This window comes from Caenorhabditis remanei, chromosome V (assembly GCF_010183535.1).
Source record: "Caenorhabditis remanei strain PX506 chromosome V, whole genome shotgun sequence".
In the NCBI taxonomy this organism is placed as follows: domain Eukaryota; kingdom Metazoa; phylum Nematoda; class Chromadorea; order Rhabditida; family Rhabditidae; genus Caenorhabditis; species Caenorhabditis remanei.
Window position 1 is genome coordinate 16,751,135 of NC_071332.1, and position 14,148 is coordinate 16,765,282.

The window sequence follows — 14,148 nt, forward strand, 5'->3', positions numbered from 1 at the left end:
ATTTTTTCAATACAAAAATTGTTATTTTCTCAAGAAACTAGAATTTTAAGTTTTTGTTGAGAAGTTCGGGTCTGATGTTCCGCTTCACTTCGGTATGATAAGAAATTATATTTTTTCAGATGGATTTAAAGGTAAGAAGGTAAGTATTTGTCATACCGAAGTAAAGTCAAAATGCCGGACTTCGAATTTCTTCGACGGGTATCATTTTCTTTCAGAGTTCAAAGAAAAGCTTGAGAATCAATGATTGTGTTATAATCACCAAGCTAACATATGATTTTTATAGGAAATCGTGTGTGATTTTCAATTTTTTTAAAGTATTGCCATTATCTGTTTAAAAAAGGAAAGAACTTAGAGAAAAATGGAAAAAATATCCAAGTCCGAGAAATGGGAAGTGAACAAGTTGGAAAAAAGAAAAGTGAAACAACATGATAGCATTATATAACAATCACAACAATGAATTAGGCCTTTCTAGTGTTTCATACAGAATAATCAACCAAATGTGATTGGTAGAATTAATGCTGATTATGCTATCCATATGCGTTCCATATGCTCCCCACGTTTTCGGCCGACCGCGCGGTGATCCACGTAGACACATATAGGGTCCAACCCTCATTCTTTTTAGCCGCACATACGCCACCGCGCGGTTCCATATGTGTTCCCCAGCGGTTCACCTGTGTTTTCCATGTGCCCCCGAACCCCCGACCCGGTGTGTGTTGACTCAGAGCACAACCCCTGTGCTAAGTGTGTAAACTAAACCGGAGGGGTAGATGTGGTAGACATAGTGAGGGGTCTCGGGCGCGAGAGGGGAACCGGGAGGGAGAGAGACCCAACACGGCAGATTGTGTGTAGGGAAAAAGGAAGGGGGAGGATGAATTTAAGACTGAGCAATGATTTCTCTGAAATTATTTAATTACTTTTTTCGTTAATTACTTGTTTCGTTAATTACTTATGCTTTTTGAAAAAAAAATATTTTCGAAACTACACTATACCTGACAAATCGTTTCGAGACCCAAATTTCAGAGAATACGTTATCTCTGAAAAAATGCGTCGCGCGCGGCGTCCGCGTAATTGATACTTTCTTTTTTCCAACGGTTCTATCTTTTTTTTTTAACTTATGCCCTTTTTCAAAATTTCTTCTTATTTCTAAAATTTCACAGACATGTCCCTGTGTTTACTGAGAAATGACTAATGGAAAATTCTGTGTCTCGCACTCCCTCTACTAAAAGACCTTACTTGACTTTTTCGTCATTTCCTAACGGAATGGACAACGTAAAATATTGAATATATTTGATTTTTATTAAATTCTAGTATTTCTTTTTAATTATTCGACTGTCTACTGAATGACAGTCCCTGTACATATTTGATTTTTATTGAATTAGGTATGTTTAATCAATTTTTAACTAGGAATATAATTTATTTTTCAGTTTTTTAACAAATAATTCCCCTCTCATCCATCATCAACAAAGAAGTGGACCATTAAGTACGTTTCATTATTTTTGAACTAGGAAAATGTTTTCTTTTTCAGTTTTTTTTTGATGGACGTGTAGAATTGCCAGAGAAACCGGAGAAAGTGAAAGATGGTGAAGCCGGAGTTCACTCTGAGGGATTGGATCGTGTTCAGAAAAGCAATTTGGTCCATCAAATAATTTTTTATTAATAAATAAATAATCACAAATTTCAAAAAAATATATATATAACAAGAATTTAAATTTTCATATGGGAGAAGTCGACGTGAAGGGGCTGGACATTCTCCTAAAAGTATATAAATAATGTCTTATATGCGAAAAAAGAAAAGTTATTCTTACCTTGGGGTTGTACCGGGATCCTTTAACGTAGTCTCCCTTCATTGGTGGCCACTGAGTGGATTCATCAATGTCCCAGACGGGTTCCTTCTTAATCTCCTCCTAAATAAACTCCCAGTATCAAATTTAGAATTTAAAATTTACCTCAGTAAGCAGCTTTTTGGGGGCCTCCATTCTTGCGAATCTGTATAGTAGTCGGTATAGTGACAAAGTATGATTGTGGAAAATTGTGCGGGTTATGGAATGCTGGATCGTCGGGCTCTTAATTGATTTTGATGTTTCAATTACGACGCTAATTGAAAAATGTTTTGATTTGATGAGCATGTATGACCGATGACTCATGCTGACGTCATGTGTAGATTGCCGAATTCATCTTTATAAATTTTAATTGTTCCCACAAGAGTAAAGTTCTTGAACGATTCTACGAAAAGTGGAAGCATCTGAGGTGTTGTCTTTTGGGGTTCCGGGAAGGTTTGAGGATACGATGGTTGAGTGACTCCATCTCTTGGAATCGGAGAGGATGGGAGAGACACAGCTTCTTGGTCAGACATTATGAATGAATGAAAGCTTTTCGTACTTCAGAGGCTTATATACTTGACTCTCACAGGTCTTCAAGTGATTCTTGACCCATTTCACCACAAAATCATCGTTTTTAGGCAGATTGGTTGAGAAGGGGTGTCTTATGCGTTTATTTGAGTGTTTCATAGCTTTTCGAAGCAAAAAGTAAATACAATAATACCCGCAAACATCAGACAAAAGGCCTTGTATTGGCTTTTGAAATACTTTCTTCCATTTGACGCAATTTCTTGTAAAAAAGTCCAAAAACTCGGTTTGGGGCTCACAACCGCTACTATCCATAAAATATCCATAATTTCGGTCATCTACCCAAAGCGCCACCCAATGTTCTCCACCTTCGGTACTTGGAGCTGTATTCCAAATAAATGAGCATGGCCTTCTGGTGATTATTGGTTCATGATCACTAGGAAATACTCCCCGAAAACATTTTCTGGTTATATGACATGAACTTAGAAATTTCTCCAATTGTATAGTTGATAAGGACATAATTTATTAAAACAAGCGAATACGAACATAAACACACTCAATAGGATAAAGACTGCCAGATGGCTCGCGGAATAGTGGGGAATGAGGGTAAGAGAGTGCAATATTATATTTAGTTTCGAAATATTTCTGGACCGAGATGAGCCGGTGTTTCTTTCCTGGAATTCGAGGTACCAAACGGCTTGGGAAGAAATGATTCCGTGGTTTTGCGTCACTGAAAAAATCATTGAAAATGAAGGTTTTAGTTAAAATTCAAACTCACAGGCTAAACTCAGCTTCTTGGGAAACCTCCATCCCATTACAGGAATTCCAGAAAAAGAGAACGTTAGATGTCTTCAAGTGACGATTCATATCTCGAATGTGGTGAATGGAAAGATTTTCAATTTTGTTGACCATGAGGAAGTACGATGATAAACTAATATCCATACACTGAAAAAGAAAAATAAGAAAAAAATAATTATAAAACACTTACTCCGGCTGGAAGAGGATTGGCAAAATCCGGAGGAACAATAGGGCGCGTGGTTCCCGGCAACATCATACGACCGACTTGTACGACGGAAAAAGTACAAAATGAATTAAGGTTTCGCGTTTATTGTGACATTGCGGTAGCGATCGACCTCATACATTGCATCGTATTGTGACAAAACCAAAACATTCAGCCCTCCAGCGGGGACTTTCTTCTTAAATCGCAATAAAAGCTGAGTGCACCCGGCTTGTACCAATTCCCATGAATTTGAAGTATCAATGGGGGCTATGTTGAAAACAAAGAAAGTGTGCCCACTTCGGAACATTTTGTATGTAATACAGGGACACGTCTTGTTCGATACACATCCGAGTTCATCATATAGTCGAGCGAGTGCTTGAGCATAACTCTTATTCTCAAAGTCACATTGAATTGGCTGTGGTGGGTACGCGGTTCCTCCAGCGTTTAGTTGAATTTCGGACTAGCGTCCCCCGCCTCCCGGCGGGCTCCGCTAGAAGGGGCTTCGCCCCTTGCGCAGTGCTCAGCAAGCTTTGAATCAGATCGCTACGACCATTTTGAAGCAAGTTATGAGCATTTTTCTATTTTATATGACCCAGGCAAGCAGAATTTCATTACCTTTCGAATGGTAGTAAGATGAAGGTTCTACGACAATTTTGAGCCGAGTTAGAAAAAAAAACAAAAAATTAGACCAGCCAGAAACTCGAACCAAAAACCTCCCCATCGCCGCACCACACCACTGCCACTGAGCCACACACTCGCTGGTGTGTAGCCACCCAGATGGCGTTTAAGTGGTGGGAAGACGCACGCTTGCATCGACTCGACCAGTCGTCTCCTTTCAGAAATGTTCTCGAACGTTTGAGACCCTATAACTCGAGTCAAAATCAATATTTTTTAAATCTGTTTTTTTCTCCCCCTAGATAATTTTCTTGGCTAACACATATCAAAAATCCATATTAGCTGGACAGATGACACTCCAGAGCTAAGCGATATAAGCGAAAAACCCGTTTTCTCCACAGCTCAGTTCCCACTGGACCGTTTTGGCTGAAACTTGATATTCCATTAGATAATTCCGATTTGACCAACATATCAAAAAATCAGAACAACTTTAGTACAAAAATTTTTCAGGACAGCAAAAATAGTCCGGTGGAGGCCGACAACAGCAAGGCGTTTTTTTCTGTTTTTCTGCAGTCCACCGGCCGTACCGGACGGGGGGTGCTTCAAATTAAAAATTTGACGTAAAAAAGTGATTTCTCGTCTAATTTTACGTCTAGTTACCAAGTTATATCAAAAACTATCGGGTAGAACTCGAGATAATCGAGGTGAAGCAAAAAAACCGAAAAATGAAAAAACAGAAAATTTTCTCAAAATAAAAAGTAGCCTTCATTCAATCGATTATAACTCGTTTAGAAGTATGGAATCTCAAAAAGGGGGTTCTTAATAAAAAAATTGGCCTAAAATTCCCTATCGATTAAAAAAATAAAATCAAATTTTCATCGAGAATCGGAAAAGTTATGAATGCTTCAAAAGAGGGGACAAAATTGAGACATTTTTTTTCGTTTTTTTCGCCGAATTTTGAGCATAACTCTGCTCTTTTTTACTCCAGAAATATGGAATTTGGGAAAAAGCAAGAAAAAGTTATTAGCTAAAAAGCTATTAAAAAATTATTAAAAAATATAAAGTTTGAACAAAGTTGCACGAGGCAAAGCAAAAAAACTTTTTTCGACACATTTTTAAGCCCCGCCCACTTTTTTTCCCCCCGCCATACCTACTACCCATTGGGAAAGAAGGTGGTGGAAACGTCAAAATGTGGAAACTCGAGAGAATCTTTGGTGACATCAGTATTGGGATTGAGAAGTCCAACAATTATACGCCTTGGGACAATGTCATGATATATAGTGCTGAACGGTAGTTCAAAGCGTCCTTCAGGGACTCCAATAATTTTTACTTTCGAAAGAGTGAATGGATATTGAGCTGGTGCAGTTCGCAATCGATTTTCCAAAGCTAAAGTAGCTGATGGTACAACATCAATCGCCCTCATATGTAGTTTCAAATCGGAAATTTCCAATTCAGCCTTTGTGTCTTTAGAACTTTGCAGACAGAAAGCGTCACTATTTCGGTAGAGTGTAAGTTGAATATCAACATGTGGGATCAAAAGTCTATCCGTTTGGAAACATTCCAAAAGTAGTGGAGCATACAGATCCAATTCTGATTTTGTAGTCAAGACACGTGAGTCTTTACTATCCGGGTCCCGCCATCCCGCAGTAGAAAGAAATCCTTTTTTGGTTTCAGTATTTTCGCCAAGTAGAGTTTGAATATAGCTTTTGTATGCATAATAGTCCGAGTCATAGACCGGAACATTGTTAAAGGTTACTTTAACTTGGTCAAAGAAGGTGGCACCAATAAAGTTTGTATATTGAATAGGGGGAACGTCAGCTCCTTCTTCAGCATTTTTGAGTTTCAGTTTAAAACTTATATAAGTTTTGTTGAGTTGAAAGAAGTGTGCACTATCATAAACATTGAAAACATACGGTCCTTTTGAATTTATAGCGTTTGTTGTGGTATAAGTCATCCATGTTCCTTTTGTAAATGCAACTTGGCTTGGTGGAGTGTCAAAAAGACAAATATTGGATGGGGCGCTTGGAGCACTTTTTGATTCGATTAGCTTTGCCATTTTCCAAAGATGTCGCGTTTCTGGGATGTTGATTTCGGCAAAGACCTTTTCTTCTTGGACGTCTTCCGCTTTTTAGATGGAACCTTTCTCAGCTTTCTTGTTTTTCTGACAGGTTTCCGCTTTGGACGAACCGTTTTCCTCCTCTTTCTTCTTCCACCAGACTGATCGAGTTTGCTGACAGCACGATTGATGAGAAAATTATAAGAATTGGTAGCGTTTTTTGACAAGGACTGCTTAAAAGAATCACCAGCCGCTACGTCGTTTGCAATACGAAGTGACGAATCCATGACTTCACGACCAACTGAAACACCCATGCGTTTTAGCAAGGGGACAGCGGAAATGAAGAGTTTTCCGAGTAATTGCGAGAAAGGGCCGTTTCCCCGTTGATAGAGACTTCCGGCACGAAATCCACCAGAACCGGTCTGACTTGGGTCATTTTCGAAAAAATGGACCCAATCAATAGAAGCATCAGGATCAAAGTAAATATGCATAGTGTGAGACGCGGATTTCTTGAGTAGTTGAATACGTAATCAACCATCAAATGGATATTTGATCGGACGGAAATGAAGTACGATGACAATCTTTCCAGAGTTGAATGGAATGAAATGATCTCTATCGTTCTTAATTTGAATGCCAATCCGAGAGACTTCCTTCACTCTCAGTGGTACATATAGAGGGTTTGAGAATGTTTGTTCAACATTTCCCTCATTTCCCGTACTTATGCTGATAACCTTCAAAAGAGGTGTTTGAATATGACTAACCGTCTGGGGTTCTACCAAGCCTTCAGAGTAGATGTACATAAGATCTGCACCCGAAAACATGGTATATTGCCCTTTTGCCGGAAATTGTGTGTTTTCCTTGTTTAGACCGAGAAAATAGCTGAGACGGTCCGAAAGTTCAACACGTGTAATATTCTTCGTATGTTGAATCGTTACCCGTTTGAATAGAGGATCGTATGAAAACAGGTCAATTCCTTTTCCTGTGGCGTTTGTTGCCGTTTTCACCGTTTTCGCAAGAGTATGGTTCAAAATCTCGATTAGTTGACTTGGTGAAGAAAATGAGCAGTTTGGTACTTTACACTTGTATTCCGTTGTTCCGAAAGAAACATAAAACTCATTCTCATATTTGCCTTGTGATTCAGGGTTATGGGAAATCAAATCATGAGAAGTTGGATAAATGATGGAGGAAAGGGCTACTTCATACTCACGGCGGAATACCAAAGAAGAAGGAAGTGGAGTTTGAAAATTAGAAATTGTCGATCCGGCTTGAGCATTAGAAACAAGAGTCACATAGAAATCACTCATTTTCTCTAATTTTAGGATTCGGTAGCAAATATCCAATACACGAACCAAGAATAATAAGCCACTGTTGCTGATGCGGATGATCAAGAGTACAAACTTTATATAGGGCCACAAAACATACAACATAAATGATAAAAACTTGTGAAAGAAATACAATCAAAGCCCTAGAACAGATGGTTTGACCACAAACCCACTTTGGACTATCCATAATAACAAATGAAACTTATTTCTCAAAAAAATAACAAATGAAAATAATTTCTCAATAAAAATAACAAATAAAACTTATTTCTCAAAATGATCTGTTTTATACAAAACCATCTCTTCTGCGTACCAAATACCATCAATCTCTTCTTCGTTCGAATCTGATAGAATATACACTGGAATGTCATAATTTAGGATTTTCGTCACTTTGAAGACTTCACTGGTCCATTTGGCTCTTGTACCCTTTGCGAAAGGAGAATTTTCAATCAAGACTCTGACCGTATCACCGACTTTGTAAACAGGGTTTTGTGCCTTCGACCCGCCATAGAGTCTCTGCCAGATTTTATATGCATTATCCCAAGTGACGTTTTCAGGAGATGTTCCGATAGAGTCCATATATGTACTGTTTAGTCCTTCCAAGATTTTCGGTAGTACACTGACCCAGTCATAACTTTGTGAAACGGTGAACCACTTTTCCAACTTGTTCTTGATTCTCATGATAACATTCTCGGCATAACAGGCTTTGACATTTGTGTTCTTCGGGTTATAAAACGTAATACCCATTGATCGAACAAAGTTTTGAAACTCTTTTCCCATAAATTCGGTACCTGAAAACAAAATATAAGTACAGATTTTAAAAAACTGAACCATACCTTTATCAGTATAAAGACTTGATGGAATTCTTCTTTGCGCAGACATCAAAATATCTTTATAGGCCTCAGTGACGGTTTCACACTTTTTATTTTTCAATGGTCGTGCAAACGCATAGCGACTAAACACATCAACCACTACCAAAATGTAGCAGTAACCTTTGTTCTTTGATTTGAGTGTTGGGAGCATTGCAAGATCTGCCATATGATGGCTATTAGGCCCACGGGCGACCCAAGGATTATGCTTGATTGCTTTGACTTTGTGAAAATGTCGGGTGTATGCGTTGTTTGAATGAAGATAGTTGAGAACCTCTTTTCTTCGAATGTGAGGATTTATTTTACGGGCTTGAGCAAGTAAAGTTGATGGACCACGCAATCCCGACTTTGGATCATGGTACAATCTTTCCAAAAGGTTTTCAGTTTCCTGGCCCTCCATTACTCCAACGTTTTACAGCAAAAGTCCGGGGCGTGAAGCGGGTTTGGTACTTTCTTTTCGGGTTAAGAATATATTCTTCAGGAAAATTGGTCTCGCTCAAGTATTGTGACAATCCTCGTAACGCTACCGAAGGTTTTCTAATTGGGTTTTCGTTGGAAAAATCTTTGATAATTTTCGTCACGTTGTACATGGGAATCAATCGGTTTTTCAAGTAAAATTCGCCAGTCCGTTTATCAACTAGAAAATGACTTGGGTGACTGTTGAAGTGATTCCAGAGTTTGGTTTTACTTTCTTTTATCTTCTCTAAAGGGGTAACTGAAGGAGGAATGACGGGTAGAGGGGTGACAGAACGACTAGAGTTTGTCCTGATTGAGTAGTCACTGGCGGCATCATCAAAATTACTGACAGCATCCATGAAAACATCGTCTTCTAGACTTTTATCAACTTTGGCCTGTATTTCCGTTTCTTTCGGCTTTTCTGATTCTTTTACCGCATTTGCCTCATCATTCCGTTTTTTCACCAATGATGTTATTTGTTGTTGTAAAAGTGAGAGTTTGACATCGTTTTCCATTGGTGTTTCCAATATTTTGTTGACTGACTCATCCGCAGGGTTTCGATTTTTGACCAAATCTTCATGTTCTTCCACAGATAGTAGTATATATTTATTGTAGGACATGTTCCAGAATAGTAGAAGCAGCAGAAATCAAGACTGGCAAAAGGACGGCAATTGGGGTACCACCAGTTTGAATTAGAAACTGACGAGTTTCGTCAATATTTCGAAGTGTTGAAAGACGTCTCAAGTCGGCAGAATATCGTTGAAGACGACGGACGTTCTTTTGGGATATTTGAACATTTCCTTTCAAAACGTTATAAACCAGCTCTACCAAACAAATTAGCTTTTGGTCAGGAATTGCGTTGATTAGAGCAATACGGGCATTTTTGTCAGAAGTTGCCGAAAGAGCCATAATTTCATTGAAAGTCTTCAAATCCCACTGGGGATAGTTATTTCGGGACGTAGACATGAGTAATATTTCCAGGAAGTATATTATCACGATACCGAATTTTGTCAGGACAACTTTTGTGAAGATCGATCAACAAGTAAGTATAGGGTTGACTGGTCGCGTCAGAATAAATGGAGAGAAAAGTGTTACAGCCTCCTGGCATAAGCTGGGAACCCAAACAACGGACACTTGATTTATCCGAGTTATTCTTGAATAGAATGATATAACTTGCTTGGAGGCGGAGATTTCTTATAACTTTTGAATAGAAAATGGTGTGAAGGAGAAACATTACGGTCATATCGTAGTGATGAGCCAAAACTGACACTAGACGCTCCATTCCAGAGTTTTGGTCGATTTTCGTCATCAAGTCATCAATTACCACCATAGCCCGTTCCGTCTTATATTTCTTCAATTCTTCGAGATTTGGTAGTCCTTCGCGTAAAATGATATCTTTCCGGTTTTTCATAGAATCGGGTACACTTTCGAACGTGTCATAGTACCAAAAACATATCTTACTGTCCACATCAAAAATTGTATTCCTTTGATCGACTATTTTCCGTGCCAAAGTACTTTTTCCCTGGCCACTAGGACCAACAACAAGAATAGTAGACTGCCAAGCAAGCTTAACCATGATGAATGAATAATTTTTTGAACATTTTTATTTCTTTTTTATTCCATTCGATGCGAAAAAATTTGTATTATTTTTTTGATTACTGGAGAATCTCATGAATCTTCCATTTTATCGCATAATTTCCGATATTAACACATTTCCGACAATATTTCACTAAAATATGTGATGGCCGTCCCGTAAATCGACACGGCCTATCTTTTCTGGCTCCCAGGCCCCGGCCCCGCGCAAGTGCGTAGTACACCACGGGCATTGCACACTTTTCCCATCTCTCAACTATTTCATCATCGCCCCTCTTCACCCGTCTGTCTATGTGTCTGCTTGCTTCCCTCACTACTTTGACGCAGACTTGAAAAAAAATATTTATTAAGAAAAAAAATATATACAAAAAGAAAAATTCTTTACCCGATGTCGATACCCGAGTGGCGGTGTAAACCCGAAAAATTATTTATGGCGATACCCGAATGGCAGTGTTGACCCGTCCGAAAGAACCCGTCTTTTGTTGAAGGTGTACCTCATTTGTTTCTCAATATCTTGGGCGTAGACATTGTGCTCCCGATCCCTCCGCATGGTGAACTGGGGCACCTTCTGAACCGTCCTCGGTGTGATTTCCTCCAAGACCTCCTCAACCATCGTCTTCATGTTGTCGAACGTGACGATCTTGTCCGCGGCCGACGTCATTGTGAAGCCTTTGGCCTTAATGGAGATCTGAAAAAAATTTAAAAGTTTTATGAATACATTTTTTTTTAGTTGTTTACCTTTTCTTCACCGGTTTCCATCACCTGTTTGTAACTGTAGGTTTTGGGACCTAAAGTTACAAATTCGGTCATGGTGCCACTCAACTCGCTGGTCAGGGATCCCAAATATTTGCCCAGATCTTCCTTGAGAGGGTCTTCTTCTCCATCTGGGACCGTGTAGATGAGGGAGTCTGTGTCTGAAAAAATATATTTGTGAATGAATTTTCAAAGTTAAAAATTTACCGGTATAGACCAGATTGTCTGCCCCCACTTTCTCCATCAGCTCATACAAGCGGAGCCTGGCATGAGATGTCGTCAGCGCAGCGATGTGCATGGCACTCGTCCGGAGACTCTGGAGGCATTCCGCTCTTTTTTGGTGTTTGACGACGAGGGTATCATTGACGGCTCTCACGTCTTGAATCTCGACGGTTTTATCGTAAAGAATACGATAAAACTTGGCCGGATCAATAATGATTGACGTGTTCGTCTTATCCACCCTCTGGGCCGTTTTTCCCCACTAAAATAAAACTTTCAGATTTTTAAAAATTTAATAAAAAACTTACGAGTGAGTTGAGCAAGAGTTTGGAGACGGCTCGCTTTCCGGGGTTCTTCTCCATCTTATCGGCATCCAACTCGATAGCCTCCATGGTCCGGTACCCTTCAATGAAAGCCTCCTTTTCTTCCGGGGTGACGACTGTCTCTGGCCATCCACTGGCGTGCTGTAATAATATTTTTTCATATTTGTTTTTAATGAAAAACTTACAATTTTCTCCACCATCATCGTATTGATATAAGAGGTGAAGAGTCCTCCCTCGCTCTGCTCGTTGTTTTCAAGCCAAAGTGGGTATTCGATGGCCTATAAATTTAATTTTTCTTAAAAATAAATGTAATCAACTTACATGGAAAACTTCCAAAATTTTGTAGCCCAACTTGAGGGCTTTGCCGAGCTCGAAGGTGGTGTACACACCAGTGAATGACCTTTCATCATCTGTGTGGTGGCAATCTTCTTGATTCTCCTCTCTCATACAAACTGAGGAAATATATAATTTTGGGAAACTTGAAGAAAATACTTACTTTTGCAGAGTCCAAAGACCAACTTTCCAGACGTTTTGTCTGCAATAAGAGGGAGTCGGAGATCATCAGGTGCCAACACCCGACACAGCATGAATCCTAAGAATGGGATGTCTTCTGGAGCAGTCATTGGGACTTTGAGGTCCTTTGCTGGAACATCTCTTGGCGGTCCGACGGGGAAACAGCAGTACTTCATCACGGAGGGGTATAAGCTGAAGAAAAAAAATACGATTTTATGATAAAGATTGTGGAAAATATACCTGATGACGTCATTGAAGTTGATAACTTTCCCTTTGTCATCGACAATCAGCTTAAAAACCTCAGTCCGCCCACCAACCAAGGCTCTCTCCATTTGGAGGATCCCCTAAAATATTATTTGTATTTTTTTTTTAGTTTGAAAAACTTACGGAAACTTCATGATTAGCGAAAAAGTCCGCCATTTCCGGGTTATTTCGGAGCTCTGTGTCGACATCACACTCCCAAACAACCTCCACAGGATAACCACTTTCCTTCAGTTCGGCCAGTCGCATACGATCCCTCTCTCGAACCTCCTCGCCAGTCATGTCGCCAATCATTGAGTCATCGGCAAACGAACACGAATGGGCATGCCAGTAACACCCCTAAACAAAAAATTAATTATGTTGAAAACAACTGTCAGACTCACATTAAACTCAATTATTTTTCCTTCCGGATACCTGTCGCATTTATCGATGAATCCATCGACCCGGAACCTGCCGATCTGAAATAAAATTTATCATTTTAGGAAAAAAACCACAATCTTCTCACCATCTTTTCACCATATGTCGACGAAATGTCGACTTGGACTCCGTCCCTATGTCCAATCCATGCCAAATACTTTTGGCTTTTGATTGAAGAATTATAGGAAGCGGATGGCTTGACATCAAGAACGATTGGGCATCCGTTTCGAAGGTGATTCCGGCGAAATGTGGTCATCGCGGCAGAAGCGATAGTGACCGACTCCTGTAAGAAACGCAGACAGTTAGAGAAATGATCGTCGTGAGGGAAAGTGTGGGGGCACCATATGGTCGGGTGAGAGAGTGGAGAAATAGACGGGGAAAGAACCAACCTCTAACAGACAGACATCTGTCAACTCTTCGAAGGCCTTCAGGAAAGTAGTCATTGATGTGGCGAGGATATACACATCATTATAACAGTACTTGATCAACTCTTCACAAAAGTTGAACTTCTTGTTGGACGACTTGTATTCCTCCCTTTCCTCAGCAAGTACCTTCTCCATACGTTTTCTCTCCGATGCCGACTTGTTATCCAACGTGAAGTACTCGTTTGCCGGGAGATCTCCCTCATAATCATAGTTTTCTTCTTTTATAAACTTGATTGGGAAATCTCTGGAAAGGTTTTTTTCTATATTTTTCAAGATAATAAATTACTTACCCCTTCAGAGAATCCACCTCGAAAGTTTTTCCCATTGTGGCTAGACTCATCGGGAGGTACTTCATGGAATCGACCATCCGGACACCATTGTGCTTCAGATAAACGAGCTTCGTGCCGTCCAGGCATACTTCCGGTGCCGATTTGTTGGAAGCGATGAGACTCTGGAGGATGAATTGTCCGTCGTATCTGAAAGAAATTTAACAAAATTAGAAAGTTTTTCATTTTTCACTTGCCCAGACATGTTGTGGGCGACAAGCGTTGAGCCCTTGTTTTCCTCAGAGATCACGAATTGTCCGATCTCGGACTTACAGTCCAGATCTCTGTTGGCGTAATAGATGCTCTCGATTATTTTTATTCGGCCATTTGGAGAACACCGGGCACATGTGTCGGAGTCATCCTTGATTTCAGGCTTCGTGCCATCATACTTGACCGTCTTTGGAATCGTCGAGGAGCATTCTGGGCAACATCTGATCCCGGTGAAGACGATCGGGATCTGTTCTCCTTCCTCCACAGCCTTACTCTGAAATTTTTTATATTTTTTCTGACCAATATAAGAGTACACAAACCTCGATATCGTAGTAGAAGTACGTCCGAGTGAGCCTCTTCTCATTCTTCTTGCTGACGGTCATCGTACAGTGGTGGAATTCCGCCCTCATACACTGACATCGGTGGCAGAAATTTTCTCCACATTCGT

At 39.9% G+C, this 14,148-nt stretch overlaps 2 protein-coding genes across 2 annotated transcripts; both read right to left on the reverse strand.

The window, feature by feature from the left end:
- Nucleotides 1-2,870: 2,870 nt before the first annotated feature.
- Nucleotides 2,871-3,399, reverse strand: GCK72_020645 (uncharacterized protein; the record flags this gene model as incomplete). Its single annotated transcript, XM_053733709.1, has 3 exons — nucleotides 2,871-3,075; nucleotides 3,124-3,290; nucleotides 3,334-3,399. 3 exons carry the CDS (start codon nucleotides 3,397-3,399, stop codon nucleotides 2,871-2,873), a joined length of 438 nt encoding a protein of 145 aa, XP_053582622.1.
- A 5,867-nt stretch (nucleotides 3,400-9,266) lies between these two features.
- Nucleotides 9,267-9,569, reverse strand: GCK72_020646 (uncharacterized protein; the record flags this gene model as incomplete). Its single annotated transcript, XM_053733710.1, has 1 exon — nucleotides 9,267-9,569. The coding sequence occupies one exon, from the start codon at nucleotides 9,567-9,569 to the stop codon at nucleotides 9,267-9,269; it is 303 nt and encodes a 100-aa protein (XP_053582623.1).
- Nucleotides 9,570-14,148: the final 4,579 nt, after the last annotated feature.